Source organism: Oncorhynchus mykiss, chromosome 2 (assembly GCF_013265735.2).
Source record: "Oncorhynchus mykiss isolate Arlee chromosome 2, USDA_OmykA_1.1, whole genome shotgun sequence".
NCBI classification, from domain to species: Eukaryota; Metazoa; Chordata; class Actinopteri; order Salmoniformes; family Salmonidae; genus Oncorhynchus; species Oncorhynchus mykiss.
In genome coordinates, this window is record NC_048566.1 from 6,306,624 (window position 1) to 6,324,472 (window position 17,849).

General features: G+C 43.3%; 3 protein-coding genes across 6 annotated transcripts in view; 1 reads left to right on the forward strand and 2 right to left on the reverse strand.

Annotated features, from left to right (window-relative positions):
* The window catches only part of LOC110505816, a 23,237-nt gene extending 23,096 nt beyond the window's left edge, over positions 1 to 141 (reverse strand). The window contains exon 1 of the mRNA XM_021585272.2: positions 14 to 141. The gene's annotated coding sequence lies outside the window, so the exon portion shown is untranslated. The remainder of the gene's footprint in view (positions 1 to 13) is intronic.
* Positions 1 to 5,976, forward strand: part of cep72 (centrosomal protein 72) — a 26,042-nt gene extending 20,066 nt beyond the window's left edge. For all 3 annotated transcript variants that reach the window (XM_036936209.1, XM_036936220.1, XM_036936215.1), the window contains exons 9-12: positions 65 to 243; positions 399 to 525; positions 3,901 to 4,012; positions 4,409 to 5,976. In XM_036936209.1, the coding sequence (XP_036792104.1) occupies positions 65 to 243; positions 399 to 525; positions 3,901 to 4,012; positions 4,409 to 4,472 (482 nt within the window). In that variant the 3' untranslated portion in view covers positions 4,473 to 5,976. The remainder of the gene's footprint in view (positions 1 to 64; positions 244 to 398; positions 526 to 3,900; positions 4,013 to 4,408) is intronic.
* Positions 5,977 to 7,971: 1,995 nt separating this feature from the next.
* Positions 7,972 to 17,849, reverse strand: part of LOC110518378 (tubulin polymerization-promoting protein) — a 29,802-nt gene continuing 19,924 nt past the window's right edge. For both annotated transcript variants that reach the window (XM_036936230.1, XM_036936227.1), the window contains exons 4-5: positions 13,466 to 13,619; positions 7,972 to 11,642 (exon numbers count right to left, since the gene is read on the reverse strand). In XM_036936230.1, the coding sequence (XP_036792125.1) occupies positions 11,319 to 11,642; positions 13,466 to 13,619 (478 nt within the window). In that variant the 3' untranslated portion in view covers positions 7,972 to 11,318. The remainder of the gene's footprint in view (positions 11,643 to 13,465; positions 13,620 to 17,849) is intronic.

Consider the following 17,849-nt stretch of genomic DNA (forward strand, 5'->3'; position numbering starts at 1 on the left):
CTGTGTAGCTTACCTGCTTAATGGAGAATCTGTCCCTAATAGTATGTATCTGACCTGCCTCCAGCTCAGGCAGTCCAGATCCTGTCCATGATGGAACGAGACGTCTCCAGTGGAGAAGCCGAGGTCAGGACGTTGAGAGGGAACGTTGAAGAGCTGAAGGAGCAGGCAGAGATACGAGACCAAGACCACAGGACAGAGACCCATAGACTAACTACACAGCTGGAGGAAGCACACATGTCTGTTGTAAGATTCAGACTGTTCAAAGCAGCATCTTCGATGATATTACCTCATGTTTGAAAAGGCATGAGACCCTGAGTCCACAAAGAGTTAAGAATAAATGGATGGATGGAATTATCTTCAATGTCTGATTGATTGATTGATTGATTGATTGATTGCAGGACAGTTTGAATGAGCAGCTGAGGATACTATTGGAGGATAACGTCTCTCTACAGAAGCAGATGATCAGATTAGAGAAACAATATCTCAACTCTATGATGAAAAGTTCACCCGACACTGAGATATGTGGTGAGTGAAAAATCAGCAGCTTTTTGATATTCCTGGTCTGTATGGCTGCTAGCATCATGTGCTAACTGTGGCCCATGTGAATCTGTATTGCTGCTAGCATCATGTACTAACTGTGGCCCATGTGAATCTGTATGGCTGCTAGCATCATGTACTAACTGTGGCCCATGTGAATCTGTATGGCTGCTAGCATCATGTACTAACTGTGGCCCATGTGAATCTGTATGGCTGCTAGCATCATGTACTAACTGTGGCCCATGTGAATATGTATTGCTGCTAGCATCATGTACTAACTGTGGCCCATGTGGATCTGTATTGCTGCTAGCATCATGTGCTAACTGTGGCCCATGTGAATCTGTATTGCTGCTAGCATCATGTACTAACTGTGGCCCATGTGAATCTGTATGGCTGCTAGCATCATGTACTAACTGTGGCCCATGTGAATCTGTATTACTGCTAGCATCATGTACTAACTGTGGCCCATGTGGATCTGTATTGCTGCTAGCATCATGTGCTAACTGTGGCCCATGTGGATCTGTATGGCTGCTAGCATCATGTACTAACTGTGGCCCATGTGGATCTGTATGGCTGCTAGCATCATGTACTAACTGTGGCCCATGTGGATCTGTATGGCTGCTAGCATCATGTACTAACTGTGGCCCATGTGAATATGTATTGCTGCTAGCATCATGTGCTAACTGTGGCCCATGTGAATCTGTATTTCTGCTAGCATCATGTACTAACTGTGGTCCATGTGGATCTGTATTTCTGCTAGCATCATGTACTAACTGTGGTTCATGTGGATCTGTATTGCTGCTAGCATCATGTACTAACTAACTGTGGCCCATGTGGATCTGTATTGCTGCTAGCATCATGTGCTAACTAACCGTGGCCCATGTGAATCTGTATTTCTGCTAGCACCATGTGCTAACTAACCGTGGCCCATGTGAATCTGTATTTCTGCTAGCATCATGTGCTAACTAACTGTGGTCCATGTGGATCTGTATTTCTGCTAGCATCATGTGCTAACTAACTGTGGTCCATGTGGATCTGTATTTCTGCTAGCATCATGTGCTAACTAACCGTGGCCCATGTGAATCTGTATTTCTGCTAGCATCATGTGCTAACTAACTGTGGTCCATGTGGATCTGTATTTCTGCTAGCATCATGTGCTAACTAACCGTGGCCCATGTGAATCTGTATTTCTGCTAGCATCATGTACTAACTAACCGTGGCCCATGTGGATCTGTATTGCTGCTAGCATCATGTACTAACTGTGGCCCATGTGAATCTGTATGGCTGCTAGCATCATGTGCTAACTGTGGCCCATGTGAATCTGTATTGCTGCTAGCATCATGTACTAACTGTGGCCCATGTGAATCTGTATGGCTGCTAGCATCATGTACTAACTGTGGCCCATGTGAATCTGTATGGCTGCTAGCATCATGTACTAACTGTGGCCCATGTGAATCTGTATGGCTGCTAGCATCATGTACTAACTGTGGCCCATGTGAATATGTATTGCTGCTAGCATCATGTACTAACTGTGGCCCATGTGGATCTGTATTGCTGCTAGCATCATGTGCTAACTGTGGCCCATGTGAATCTGTATTGCTGCTAGCATCATGTACTAACTGTGGCCCATGTGAATCTGTATGGCTGCTAGCATCATGTACTAACTGTGGCCCATGTGAATCTGTATTGCTGCTAGCATCATGTACTAACTGTGGCCCATGTGAATCTGTATTGCTGCTAGCATCATGTACTAACTGTGGCCCATGTGAATCTGTATGGCTGCTAGCATCATGTACTAACTGTGGCCCATGTGGATCTGTATTGCTGCTAGCATCATGTGCTAACTGTGGCCCATGTGGATCTGTATGGCTGCTAGCATCATGTACTAACTGTGGCCCATGTGAATCTGTATGGCTGCTAGCATCATGTACTAACTGTGGCCCATGTGAATCTGTATTTCTGCTAGCATCATGTACTAACTGTGGTCCATGTGGATCTGTATTGCTGCTAGCATCATGTACTAACTAACTGTGGCCCATGTGGATCTGTATTGCTGCTAGCATCATGTGCTAACTAACCGTGGCCCATGTGAATCTGTATTTCTGCTAGCACCATGTGCTAACTAACCGTGGCCCATGTGAATCTGTATGGCTGCTAGCATCATGTACTAACTGTGGCCCATGTGAATCTGTATTGCTGCTAGCATCATGTACTAACTGTGGCCCATGTGAATCTGTATTGCTGCTAGCATCATGTACTAACTGTGGCCCATGTGAATCTGTATGGCTGCTAGCATCATGTACTAACTGTGGCCCATGTGAATCTGTATGGCTGCTAGCATCATGTACTAACTGTGGCCCATGTGAATATGTATTGCTGCTAGCATCATGTACTAACTGTGGCCCATGTGGATCTGTATTGCTGCTAGCATCATGTGCTAACTGTGGCCCATGTGAATCTGTATTGCTGCTAGCATCATGTACTAACTGTGGCCCATGTGAATCTGTATGGCTGCTAGCATCATGTACTAACTGTGGCCCATGTGAATCTGTATTGCTGCTAGCATCATGTACTAACTGTGGCCCATGTGAATCTGTATTGCTGCTAGCATCATGTACTAACTGTGGCCCATGTGAATCTGTATGGCTGCTAGCATCATGTACTAACTGTGGCCCATGTGGATCTGTATTGCTGCTAGCATCATGTGCTAACTGTGGCCCATGTGGATCTGTATGGCTGCTAGCATCATGTACTAACTGTGGCCCATGTGAATCTGTATGGCTGCTAGCATCATGTACTAACTGTGGCCCATGTGAATCTGTATTTCTGCTAGCATCATGTACTAACTGTGGTCCATGTGGATCTGTATTGCTGCTAGCATCATGTACTAACTAACTGTGGCCCATGTGGATCTGTATTGCTGCTAGCATCATGTGCTAACTAACCGTGGCCCATGTGAATCTGTATTTCTGCTAGCACCATGTGCTAACTAACCGTGGCCCATGTGAATCTGTATTTCTGCTAGCATCATGTGCTAACTAACTGTGGTCCATGTGGATCTGTATTTCTGCTAGCATCATGTGCTAACTAACTGTGGTCCATGTGGATCTGTATTTCTGCTAGCATCATGTGCTAACTAACCGTGGCCCATGTGAATCTGTATTTCTGCTAGCATCATGTGCTAACTAACTGTGGTCCATGTGGATCTGTATTTCTGCTAGCATCATGTGCTAACTAACTGTGGCCCATGTGAATCTGTATTTCTGCTAGCATCATGTACTAACTAACCGTGGCCCATGTGGATCTGTATTGCTGCTAGCTTCATGTGCTAACTAACTGTGGTCCATGTGTTCTTCTCTCCAGAGAAACAGGCAGAGGTGGATGAGCTGAGGAAGAAGGTATCAGAGCTGAGGGAGAAGGTTGAGGAGGGGGAGAGAGTCAAGGAGCTGGCAGGTATGCTGCAGGAGAACCATAGGTAAGCACACACTACACTACACTATGTCCAGTACCACCTGGTGCTAAGATACTACACTATGTCCAGTACCACCTGGTGCTAAGATACTACACTATGTCCAGTACCACCTGGTGCTAAGATACTACACTATGTCCAGTACCACCTGGTGCTAAGATACTACACGATGTCTAGTACCACCTGGTGCTAAGAAAAACATTCAACCACTCTAGGGACAGTTAAAGTCCTTGACTCTTGGGATAATACAAATCTTAACACTGTCTGACTAAAAGCAACCTAATGAGACATTCATTACAGGAGATGCCAGATTATTTGTTAAAGATAAAAGACCAGACCCCAATGGGTGAAGAAAGTGCTTGTTAGTGTTTGTCACTAAATGGTGTTGTGTTTGTGCTTCAGGTCACTGGTTGCAACTAATGAGCATTTGCTGAGTGAATTGGAGGAGACTAGGAGTAGACTGTGAGGAGCTACACGTCACAACTACAACAACTAGAGAACTGGAGGAGACTAGGAGACGACTCTGAGGAGCTACACGTCACAACTACAACAACTAGAGAACTGGAGGAGACTAGGAGACAACTCTGAGGAGCTACACATCACAACTACAACAACTAGAGAACCTGAGGAGACTAGGAGACGACTCTGAGGAGCTACACATCACAACAACTAGAGAACTGGAGGAGACTAGGAGACAGCTCTGAGGAGCTACACATCACAACAACTAGAGAACTGGAGGAGACTAGGAGCCGGCTCTGAGGAGCTACACGTCACAACTACAACAACTAGAGAACTGGAGGAGACTAGGAGACGACTCTGAGGAGCTACACGTCACAACTACAACAACTAGAGAACTCGAGGAGACTAGGAGACGACTCTGAGGAGCTACACGTCACAACTACAACAACTAGAGAACTGGAGGAGACTAGGAGACGACTCTGAGGAGCTACACGTCACAACTACAACAACTAGAGAACTGGAGGAGACTAGGAGACGGCTCTGAGGAGCTACACGTCACAACTACAACAACTAGAGAACTGGAGGAGACTAGGAGATGACTCTGAGGAGCTACACGTCACAACTACAACAACTAGAGAACTGGAGGAGACTAGGAGACGGCTCTGAGGAGCTACACGTCACAACTACAACAACTAGCAGGCCCACAACTACAACACCAGGGCCACATTCCGTAGGTAAACGTTATGGAACATTGCAAATAGAAATGTCATGAATAGAGCCAATTCCTTACTCTACATGATGTCAGAGAGGAATGTTTGTTCTACATTTCTATCTGAACGTTCCAGAACGTTGTCCTGCTGAACGAGCACCAGCACCAGATTCTCTTATTTTAGCTCTATATACACTGCTGCCAACATTTACACTGTTCTTCTGATGCTCCGGGATGAATGTTGAGCAGGTAAACTGGTCTCTAACTCTGATCTCATGTTTTACTTCTGTGTATCGACATGGTTTTACTGTGTCCACTATCCACACCTTTACACTGTTCCTTACTGACTGTATCCACACCTTTACACTGTTCCTTACTGACTGTATCCACACCTTTACACTGTTCCTTACTGACTGTATCCACACCTTTACACTGTTCCTGACTGACTGTATCCACACCTTTACACTGTTCCTTACTGACTGTATCCACACCTTTACACTGTTCCTTACTGACTGTATCCACACCTTTACACTGTTCCTTACTGACTGTATCCACACCTTTACACTGTTCCTTACTGACTGTATCCACACCTTTACGCTGTTCCTTACTGACTGTATCCACACCTTTACACTGTTCCTGACTGACTGTATCCACACCTTTACACTGTTCCTGACTGACTGTATCCACACCTTTACACTGTTCCTTACTGACTGTATCCACACCTTTACACTGCACATTGAGTCTCAATATTTATGACTCTAGACATGTTTAAATGATAAAGTATTTATTGTGTTCACGCTGTTTCTGCCTCTGTGTTTATGGAAACTGAAGTGGGGAAATGGCTTCTTCACTAAACACAATGCTGCTTGAGGTCAGTTCTAGCAAGTAAAGCCTGTCTTGGTAGAACATATTGTGGGGATAATATATTAACATATTAATGAGGAGAGAACAGGCATGGTGTTCATCACAAATGGCACCCTATTCCCTATAAAATTGTATGGAAGGATTCCGTCCAGACGGGATGTAATAACATACAACTGATCCTCTCAATAAGTCATCAGATCAGTAGAGGAGACAACTGATCCTCTAAAAAAGTAATCAGAATAGTAGGAGACAATTGATCCTCTCAATAAGTAATCAGATCAGTAGAGGAGACAACTGATCCTCTCAATAAGTCATCAGATCAGTAGAGAGGACAACTGATCCTCTCAATAAGTAATCAGATCAGTAGAGGAGACAACTTATCCTCTCAATAAGTAATCAGATCAGTAGAGGAGACAACTGATCCTCTCAATAAGTAATCAGATCAGTAGAGGAGACAACTGATCCTCTCAATAAGTAATCAGATCATTAGAGGAGACAACTGATCCTCTCAATAAGTAATCAGATCAGTAGAGGAGACAACTGATCCTCTCAATAAGTAATCAGATCAGTAGAGGAGACAGCTGATCCTCTCAATAAGTAATCAGATCAGTAGAGGAGACAACTGATCCTCTCAATAAGTAATCAGATCAGTAGAGGAGACAGCTGATCCTCTCAATAAGTAATCAGATCAGTAGAGGAGACAACTGATCCTCTCAATAAGTAATCAGATCAGTAGAGGAGACAACTGATCCTCTCAATAAGTAATCAGATCAGTAGAGGAGACAACTGATCCTCTAAAAAAGTAATCAGAATAGTAGGAGACAATTGATCCTCTCAATAAGTAATCAGATCAGTAGAGGAGACAGCTGATCCTCTCAATAAGTAATCAGATCAGTAGAGGAGACAGCTGATCCTCTCAATAAGTAATCAGATCAGTAGAGGAGACAACTGATCCTCTCAATAAGTAATCAGATCAGTAGAGGAGACAACTGATCCTCTCAATAAGTAATCAGATCAGTAGAGGATACAACTGATCATCTCAATAAGTCATCAGATTAGTAGAGGAGACAACTGATCATCTCAATAAGTAATCAGATCAGTAGAGGAGACAACTGATCCTCTCAATAAGTAATCAGATCAGTAGAGAGGACAACTGATCCTCTCAATAAGTAATCAGATCAGTAGAGGAGACAACTTATCCTCTCAATAAGTAATCAGATCAGTAGAGGAGACAACTGATCCTCTCAATAAGTAATCAGATCAGTAGAGGAGACAACTAATCCTCTCAATAAGTCATCAGATTAGTAGAGGAGACAACTGATCATCTCAATAAGTAATCAGATCAGTAGAGGAGACAACTGATCCTCTCAATAAGTAATCAGATCAGTAGAGAGGACAACTGATCCTCTCAATAAGTAATCAGATCAGTAGAGGAGACAACTTATCCTCTCAATAAGTAATCAGATCAGTAGAGGAGACAACTAATCCTCTCAATAAGTGATCAGTAGGAGACAACTGATCCTCTCAATAAGTAATCAGATCAGTAGAGGAGACAACTGATCCTCTCAATAAGTGATCAGATCAGTAGAGGAGACAACTGATCCTCTCAATAAGTAATCAGATCAGTAGAGGAGACAACTGATCCTCTCAATAAGTGACCAGTAGGAGACAACTGATCCTCGCAATAAGTAATCAGATCAGTAGAGGAGACAACTGATCCTCTCAAAAAGTAATCAGATTAGTAGAGGAGACAACTGATCCTCTCAGTAAGTCATCAGATCAGTAGAGGAGACAACTGATCCTCTCAATAAGTAATCAGATCAGTAGAGGAGACAACTGATCATCTCAATAAGTCATCAGATTAGTAGAGGAGACAACTGATCCTCTCAATAAGTCATCAGATCAGTAGAGGAGATTAGAAACACACCAATAATTCTTCAGGATGGGGAGTTTTTATTTTCAACAATGCTACAAATCATGAACACACACACAGGTCTCGAGAACAAGAACCAAAACACAAAGCATGCACCAGGTCACAATAATCGTACATTAACAAGTTATTTTTTGGAAAAATAAGAAGGATTTGCTTCTCCACACGAAAACGTGCACAGTATTTGGCATTAAGCACACAAGACAAATCGTACTAAAGTGATTACGATTCAACTAGTTAACAGGTGTTGATCTCAATCAACACATGAGTCTTATTGGTCAGCAGAGGCTAAGGTAGGGTGGCCAGTATGAAAGCAACAGTATGTCATTATGCTGGAAAAATATATGTCCTACAAAAGTCTACTTATTTGTTCATCCCCTTCACCTCATACAGTATGTCCATCAAATATCACAGTACTATATTACCCTGCCTTTTGTATTCTGTTGAATGTGTGCCGTAGAAAGTGTCAGGGTAACAGTGTTTACACTAAAAAGGTTTCTCTAAAACTTCTTCAAAGACAAGAGTTCAAGGGTCACAAACAATACTGATGAAGTCACTAGTCATATGTACCTACCTGTAGTATCTATGGCATAGTAGTCTTTTTCATTTAGAATGTAAAACCTAGTTTGATGTGCATCCATTTGATACAATTCAAATTGCTGACATTTGATCTTGTAGCCTGGTGGAACCAGCCTGATTGCTGGTTCATCATTTCTCTTTCATGGTTCTATTTCATAGTGAACGCAGCGATCAGGCTGGTTCATCATTCTCTTTCATAGTGAACGCAACGATCAGGCTGGTTCATCATTCTCTTTCATAGTGGACGTAACGATCAGGCTGGTTCATCATTCTCTTTCATAGTGAACGCAACGATCAGGCTGGTTCATCATTCTCTTTCATAGTGGACGCAGCGATCAGGCTGGTTCATCATTCTATTTCATAGTGAACGCAACGATCAGGCTGGTTCATCATTCTCTTTCATAGTGAACGCAACGATCAGGCTGGTTCATCATTCTCTTTCATAGTGAACGCAACGATCAGGCTGGTTCATCATTCTCTTTCATAGTGAACGCAACGATCAGGCTGGTTCATCATTCTCTTTCATGGTTCTATTTCATAGTGAACACAGAGATCAGGCTGGTTCATCATTCTCTTTCATAGTGAACGCAACGATCAGGCTGGTTCATCATTCTCTTTCATAGTGAACGCAGCGATCAGGCTGGTTCATCATTTCTCTTTCATGGTTCTATTTCATAGTGGACGCAGCGATCAGGCTGGTTCATCATTCTATTTCATAGTGAACGCAGCGATCAGGCTGGTTCATCATTCTATTTCATAGTGAACGCAGCGATCAGGCTGGTTCATCATTCTCTTTCATAGTGAACGCAACGATCAGGCTGGTTCATCATTCTCTTTCATAGTGAACGCAGCGATCAGGCTGGTTCATCATTCTCTTTCATAGTGAACGCAGCGATCAGGCTGGTTCATCATTCTCTTTCATAGTGAACGCAACGATCAGGCTGGTTCATCATTCTCTTTCATAGTGAACGCAGCGATCAGGCTGGTTCATCATTCTCTTTCATAGTGAACGCAACGATCAGGCCGGGTTCATCATTCTCTTTCATAGTGAACGCAACGATCAGGCTGGTTCCACCAAGCTATAGATTTTTTTCTGCATGTACGGTCAATGATATCACCTGACAATGTCACCCAACTCCTTGGCCACAAATGTCCCCTTTGATATTCTTAGTCTAAACATAGTCATTTATAGGATCTCTATGGTCTCTGTACACTCACAATGTAACCACAACTTGGTCCTCCTGTCAAAGTGAAGTTGTTTTAGTTTTAATTCCATTGGTCTGACTACTCTGCCAGAACGTAGGAGCAGAGCAAGTCACTATAACCGAGCCACTAAACACAGCAGTTGAAATGAGACCTCTGAAATATGTCGTCTGTTTCATGTCGTTAATGGTAAAGTAGTAGCATTGCATTACTTCATGCTTAAGATACAGCAAGACAAGAGAAACAAACGCAGGTCAGCGTCTTAAATGAAGCCATGCGGCCGCATGTTTAGAAATACACACATTCTTACCACCAATATATTACAACTATAGACATCTGACGGCAGTATCATATCAGTTAAATATCGAAAAATACAAACCTGAACAACCCAGCTCACCTCTTAGTTTCAGAGGTCCAGCTAATACAACCGGACATAGTGTGGAACAAACTGTGAATGAAGCCTTATCAAATTGGTGTGTGTGTGATTTAGATGAATGATTAGAGATAATAATTTCAGGGTCATTTACCTATTATCTTGTTTAATATGTTGGGTGTAAATAATTGATGAGGGTTTCAGGATGAACCAGACAAGACGTGGCCTTAGGATATGAAATAATTCTAGTGTTATTCTTCTCCTTGTGTTGTAAATACATAAAGGTACAGTATCGATATGACTTCACAGAACGTTTAGAAAAGCAAGATTCACAAGGAAGGGAAGTTAAGACTCATAGATAACAAACTTGATATCTGACAGTAGAATGAACTAAAATAAAATGTTATCATTCATATGATATTACGTAGCTAAAGACAGGAAGACTCAGAACTTCTACATATCCTGTTTAAAAGGTTTAGTTATTTTAAGAACAATTGAAGGCAAACGATGTTGTCGTCAATATGTGTAAACTATGATGCAGTATAAAGGAGAACAGACAGCCGGTAGATGAAGACTCATACAGCAGACTTCATTGACCAGAGGAAAGGCAGAAAGTTGATATTGAAGATGGTTTGATCAATATAACAACCTACCAGTATATCTACTTCACCAGTTTGTGCCAATAGACATTCAACTAACTAAAAGGTATGAAATGAAGGATGTTTTTCTTCAACTAAAAGGAGGAAAAGAAGCTATGGCCCATCTAAAGCAAAGTGCAATCTTGTTAAATCATTTGTTGAACCCTTTCTTCCCTCTTATTTGTTTTTCTTGGCATGGTGTTATTCATAGTGCTTATAATACATATGTGAAGACGCCTATCATCATGAAGAGGTTTCAAAAAAATGCAGAGCAAAACAGTTGTTTCCCTTGTTGGTTGGTGGGTTCATGTGAACATTTGGCAGTAACTTGCGATCTGTCAGGAATGTACCAGCTGTAAAAATGGATGTAAACAGTTTTCCAGTTCTCACACATAACAAAAAAGACAGGAACTCAAAACATCCCACTGGCGAAAAGAAAACAAGATGGGTGAGAACATATGAAATCCTATCTTTTTGTTGTGCTTTCATGGAGTTCTTTCTTTAGAAAATTATTACCCTAGTAGTTGGTCTTATGTTTCTGTTTGTTTCTACTTTCTTCACACTGGTTTGGCTCCAGGGGGCCCGGCTCTAGGGGGCCCGGCTCCAGGGGGCCCGGCTCCAGGGGGCCCTCCTCCAGAGTGCCCGGCTCCAGGGGGCCCTCCTCCAGGGGGCCCGGCTCCAGGGGGCCCGGTGGGCTTGGTGACTTTCTTCTCATATGACCCGAGGTGTTTGTATCCTGCGACGTACCCGGATGTGTCCACCATGTCCACGCGACCTGCCTTCCCCTTCCCACGGCCACTCTCGTCAAAGCGCTCCTTGTGTGACCCAGTGAACTTGGTCGTGTCCGTCAGACGAGACACGGTGGGAGAAGCCACCGCTCTCTGTGGACAGAAAGAAAGTTACATTAAAAAAGGACATGCATGATGACGATTTGAGTTTGTTCTGAGAATCCATCCCAAATAGCACCCTATGGGCCCTGGTCAAAAGTAGTGCACTATAAAGGGATTAGGGTGCCATTTGGGACGCAACCCTGAGTCATACCCAGCAGTTGTTTCTATATACACATCACAGTGGTCACTAGCATCCTGTCCAGGGGGTGCACTGGTACATCAAGATGCCTCACGCTACAGGATCCCTATGGGCCGTTCTGGCTTGGACAAGGTTTACTTACATTGGTCTGTAGCATACAGTGCATTCGGAAAGTATTCAGACCCCTTGACTTTTTCCACATTTTGTGACGTTACAACCTTATTACAAAATTGATTAAATTGTGTTTTTCCCCTCATCAACCTACACACAATACCCCATAATGACAAAGCAAAAACAAAAAAAATATTTTTGAAATATCACATTTACATAAGTATTCAGACCGTTTACTCAGTACTTTGTTGAAGCACCTTTGGCAGCGATTACAGCCTCGAGTCTTCTTGGGTATGACGCTACAAGCTTGGCACACCTGCATTTGGGGAGTTTCTCCCTTTGTTCTCTGCAGATCCTCTCAAGCTCTGTCAGGTTGGATGGGGAGTGTCGCTGCATAGCTATTTTCAGGTCTTTCCAGAGATGTTTGATCGGGTTCAAGTCCGGGCTCTGGCTGGGCCACTCAAGGCCATTCAGAGACCTGTCCTGAAGCCACTCCTGTGTTGTCTTGGCTGTGTGCTTAGGGTCGTGGCCCTGTTGGAAGGTGAACCTTCTCCCCAGTCTGAGGTCCTGAGTGCTCTGGATCAGGTTTTCATCGAGGATCTCTCTGTACTTTGCTCTGTTCATCTTTCCCTCCATCCTGACTAGTCTCCCGCTGAAAAACATCCCCACAGCATGATGCTGCCACCACCATGCTTCACTGTAGGGATGGTGGCAGGTTTCCTCCTGATGCGACGCTTGGTATTCAGGCCAAAGAGTTCAATGTTGGTTTCATCAGACCAGAGAATCTTGTTTCTCATGGCCAGAGTCCTTTAGGTGCCTTTTGGCAAACTCCAAGCAGGATGTCGTGCCTTTTACTGAGGAGTGGCAACTCCGTCAGAGTGACCATCTGGTTCTTGTTCACCTCCCTGACCAAGGCCCTTCTTCCCAGATTGCTCAGTTTGGCTGGGCGTCTAGTTCTAGGAAGAGTCTTGATGGTTCCAAACTTCTTCCATTTAAGAATGATGGAGGCCACTGTGATCTTGGGGACATTCAATGCTGCAGAAGTTTTTTGGTACCCTTCCCCAGATCTGTGCCTCGACACAATCCTGTCTTGGAGCTCTATGGACAATTCCTTCGACCTCATGGCTTGAATTTTGCTCTGACATGTACTGTCAACTGTGGGACCTTATATAGACAGGTGTGTGCCTTTTCCAAATCATGTCCAATCAATTGAATTTACCACAGATGGACTCCAATCAAGTTGTAGAAACATCTCAAGGATCATCAATGGAAACAGGATGCACTGGAGCTCAATTTCAAGTCTCATAGCATAGCAAATATATACACACACATTTGCAAACATTTCTAAAAACCTGTTTTTTGCTTTGTCATTATGGGGTATTGTGTGTAGATTGAGGATTTTATTTTAATCCATGTTAGAATAAGTGTAAGGTAACGAAATGTGGAAAAAGTCCATGGGTCTGAATACTTTCCGAATGCACTGAGTCTGTATACGCGTATTCATTCATATCTGTTGTAGCGTCAGTACTATTGGATGTCATTTCCTGCTGCTTCGGGACCTTACCGTGACTCCTTTAATGACCGGTTTCTTCCCCTCAATCATCCTGAAGACCTCCCCCTCCGCCTCCTCTCCCGTTTTCTCCTTGAATCTCTTGCTGGCCAGCTCTCCCACCGCTGCCTTGAACTCGTCAAACGTGATGGTGCGACAGGATTTCTTCCTGAAATGTAGAAACAACCAACCAGCCACTTAGAAATGTCAAAACTACCGATGTCACAGAGTGAAGAGTCTGTGGAACTCAGTGAGAGAATTCTACTGCTGTTGACCTCTGTCTCCATGTTACATCATAAACATGGGGATGTGTGTCCCAAATCACACCCCTTTTCCTATTGAGTATCCTGGTCAAAGGTAGTGCACTATAAAAAGGAATAGGGTGCCATTTGAGACATGATTTGGCTTGTCATTTTAATGCCCCTCATCACAGTTTGAGAGCGTCAAAGGAGAATCGACCACACTGTATACAAAGCCATGAGATAGCATCAACATGTCAGCTATCTGATGGCCCTGCTGTGTGATAGCATCAACATGTCAGCTATCTGATGGCCCTGCTGTGTGATAGCATCAACATGTCAGCTATCTGATGGCCCTGCTGTGTGATAGCATCAACATATCAGCTATCTGATGGCCCTGCTGTGTGATAGCATCAACATGTCGGCTATCTGATGGCCCTGCTGTGTGATAGCATCAACATATCAGCTATCTGATGGCCCTGCTGTGTGATAGCATCAACATGTCAGCTATCTGATGGCCCTGCTGTGTGATAGCATCAACATGTCGGCTATCTGATGGCCCTGCTGTGTGATAGCATCAACATGTCAGCTATCTGATGGCCCTGCTGTGTGATAGCATCAACATGTCAGCTATCTGATGGCCCTGCTGTGTGATAACATCAACATGTCGGCTATCTGATGGCCCTGCTGTGTGATAGCATCAACATGTCAGCTATCTGATGGCACAGCTGTGTGATGGTGTGCTCTACAGACAGACACAGGGAGAGGCATCTTAGGCACTGCCTAGACAGAGACAGACACAGGGAGAAGCATCTTAGGCACTGCCTGGACAGAGACAGACGATGTGTTTATGTGTGAAAGTGAACTTCTCGACTACAGAGTTTTTAGATTTTCTGGTGTTCCGTGTTCTGCTTTCTACTAGGGCTGTGTCCCAAATGGCACCCTCAAATAGCACCCTATTCCCTAAATGATGCATTACTTTCAACCAGGGTCCAATTGGTACGCAGCCTAGTAGTCATCAACATGATGTCAGGTGTTATTATAGCTCAACCAATCACATCCACCCCTCCAAGGGGCCATGCGTACGGCTGTTTAAACTGACTATACACCATTCTGCTTCTCCGTTCAGACGTCGTCGTGCATGGTAACACAAATACAAACAACCATTGCTGTGGTGATAAATCTGCTAAACAAAAGGCTGTAAAGCCAAACAGTCTCCCCGGGTAACCTGTTGTCATAGCAGCAAGCTACAGTAAACAGGCGTGTTTGGGGTTTATTATTAAATTGACTCCTTCAGTGACTGATTTTGTTTGGGCGATCCGTCAGTGTTGAACAGTTGAGAGCTCCATTCCTCCGTTGCCTGTTCCATGCTGTCTAATGTCAGATGGGACATAGGACTTCCAGCTGGCACGTTGTGTCTGAGGAGAGGAGGAGGAGGAGGAGGAGGAGGAGGAGGAGGAGGAGGAGGAGGGCTCTGTGTCCTCTGGAAACCAATTAAAATGACCCTGTCAGGAGCTTGCTAAGGAATCAGACATATCAAACAGCATCTACAAAGCGTAGGAGTGCCGATTTAGGATCAGTTTAGCCTTTTAGATAACTTCCTTTTTGATTTATTTCACCTTTATTTAACCAGGTAGGCTAGCTGAGAACAAGTTCTCATTTACAACTGCGACCTGGCCAAGATAAAGCAAAGCAGTACGACACAAACAACAACGCAGAGTTACACATGGAATAAACAAACATACAGTCAATAATACAGTAGAAAACGTCTTTATACAGTGAGTGCAAATGAGGGAGGATAAGGGAGATAAGGCAATAAATAGGCGAAGGTGGTGAAGTAATTACAATATAGCATTTAAACACTGGAATGGTAGATGTGCAGAAGGTGAATGTGCAAGTAGAGATACTGGGGTGCAAAGGAGCTAAATAAATAAATCAATAAATAACAGTATGGGGATGAGGTAGTTGGATGGGCTATTTACAAATGGGCTATGTGCAGGAGCAGTGATCTGTGAGCTGCTCTAACAAATAAGGACAGGGGGGGACCTGATCCTAGATCAGCACTCCTACACTGTGAAGCTTGACACACAGCTCTGGATCTGTGGTGGGGGCTGGTTGGGACAAATCATTGAGTGGCTAGCCGTTTGGTAAGCCTTTCGGTTCTAGACTGTGCGGATATAGTTGTTATACCGTGTTAAAGATGGGATGGGACTTAACTTTTTTACTTTCTTATGTTTTTACTGGAGAAAAAAACATCTATCCAACTGCCTGGCTCACCACAGTAGGGTTGGGGTTGGGGTTGGGGTTGGGGTAGGCAGTAGACACCATAGAACTGAACTACAGCAGGTCCAGCCTGGTCTCATAGACTAGACGTAACATAGTAAAGGTAAATCCGTGACACTCAAATTAGTATGATATGTTGTTTGGTATGGTTACATAAGACAGATGATTACTTAAGGCAAAAATGAAAGTAGGGTGGTTTGGTCGGGGTGGATGGGTGGGTGTATAACGCGAACATCTAGTAACCCAAAGGTTGCGAGTTCGAATCTCATCACCAATAACTTTAGCAACTTTTCAACGACTTACTACTTTTTTGCTACTTTGCAACTACTTAGCATGTTAGCTAACCCTTCCCCTAACCTTAACCCTTTAACCTAACTTTAACCCTAATCCCTAGCCGAGCTAATGTTAGCCAGCTAGCTAAAGTTAGCCACCTATCTAGAATTCGTAGCACATCCTACGTTTTGCAAATTCGATAACATATTGTACACTTTGCACATTTGTAACATATAATAAGAATTGTAACATACACTACACGGCCAAAGGTATGTGGACACCCCTTCAAATGAGTGGATTCGGATATTTCAGCCACACCCGTTGCAGACAAGTGTATAAAATCAAGCACACAGCCATGCAATCTCCATATACAAACATGGGCAGTAGAATGGCCTTACTGAAGAGCTCAGTGACATTCAACATGGCGCCGTCATAGGATGCCACCTTTCCAACAAATCAGTTTGTCAAATTTCTGCACTGCTAGAGCTGCAACGGTCAACTGTAAGTGCTGTTATTGTGAAGTGGAAACGTCTAGGAGCAGCAACGGCTCAGCTGCGAAGTGGTAGGCCACACAAGCTCGAAGAACAGGACCGCTGAAGTGCGTAGAGCGTAAAAATCATTGGTTAAGTAGGGCTGCAAAGGGTCGGAAACTTTCCGGAAATTTTCCATGGGAAGTCAAGCCCAGGAATTTTGTTTAAATTCATCAAAAAAGTTAGCTTATAACAGTGAACCTTTTTTTGTGGGATACACAAAGGGCAATTCTAGGTCTTGTGGCATATTTTGGTTAAACTATCCCCAATTCAATGGAATTGCAACCCTCTGCATGCACAGTGCATTCTGTACAGCTGATTCTCAAGATCTCGCACACTACTGAGATGCTATTGAGCCCACACTACTGAGATGCTATTGAGCCCACACTACTACACTGTCTGAGCCAAGGACTACATGCTTTCTGGTAAGTTTTGATTACAATACTGGGTGGGGTGAATATATTTTATATGACATACATTATTGTTTTGTTAACTAGTAAATAGTAACCTACAGCAAAGTGTGTTTAAATCATTTCTAACTTGTTAACCATTTCTGCTAGTTAGTTTTTGCTGCCATGTGGGTTTTAGCTTGCTTGAGCCTGCTAACTAAGGAGTGTTAATTCACCTGTTTCCATAAACATTTATCTTACAAAGTAATCTAACTGCTTAACTATTTATCTCTACATGGAATTGTATTTTAGTTTTATTTTACAGGGAAATGTCACATCTGATGTGTGGAGACATTTCACTGCAGCTAATGTAGAAGGAAAAGCTGTGTACATTTGCAAATACTGTGCCAAATCATATGTGAAGAATGCAACAAAGATGCAGAATCATCTGGCCAAGTGCATAAAGTTCCCTCAGCACTCACAACAAGCAACATCTGACAAAAGTCCCTCTACTTCTATTTGAGCAGAAAACGATGAATCAGACACCTTATCGATAGCAACAGCTCATGGTCCTCCTGGAATTAGAAGTTTTGTTGACTCAATGGAGGAACGTAGTCAGAGAAATGCTGATGAATATCTTGCTCGAGCTGTGTATGCAAACTGGTTCACCTCTGATGCTCACTGG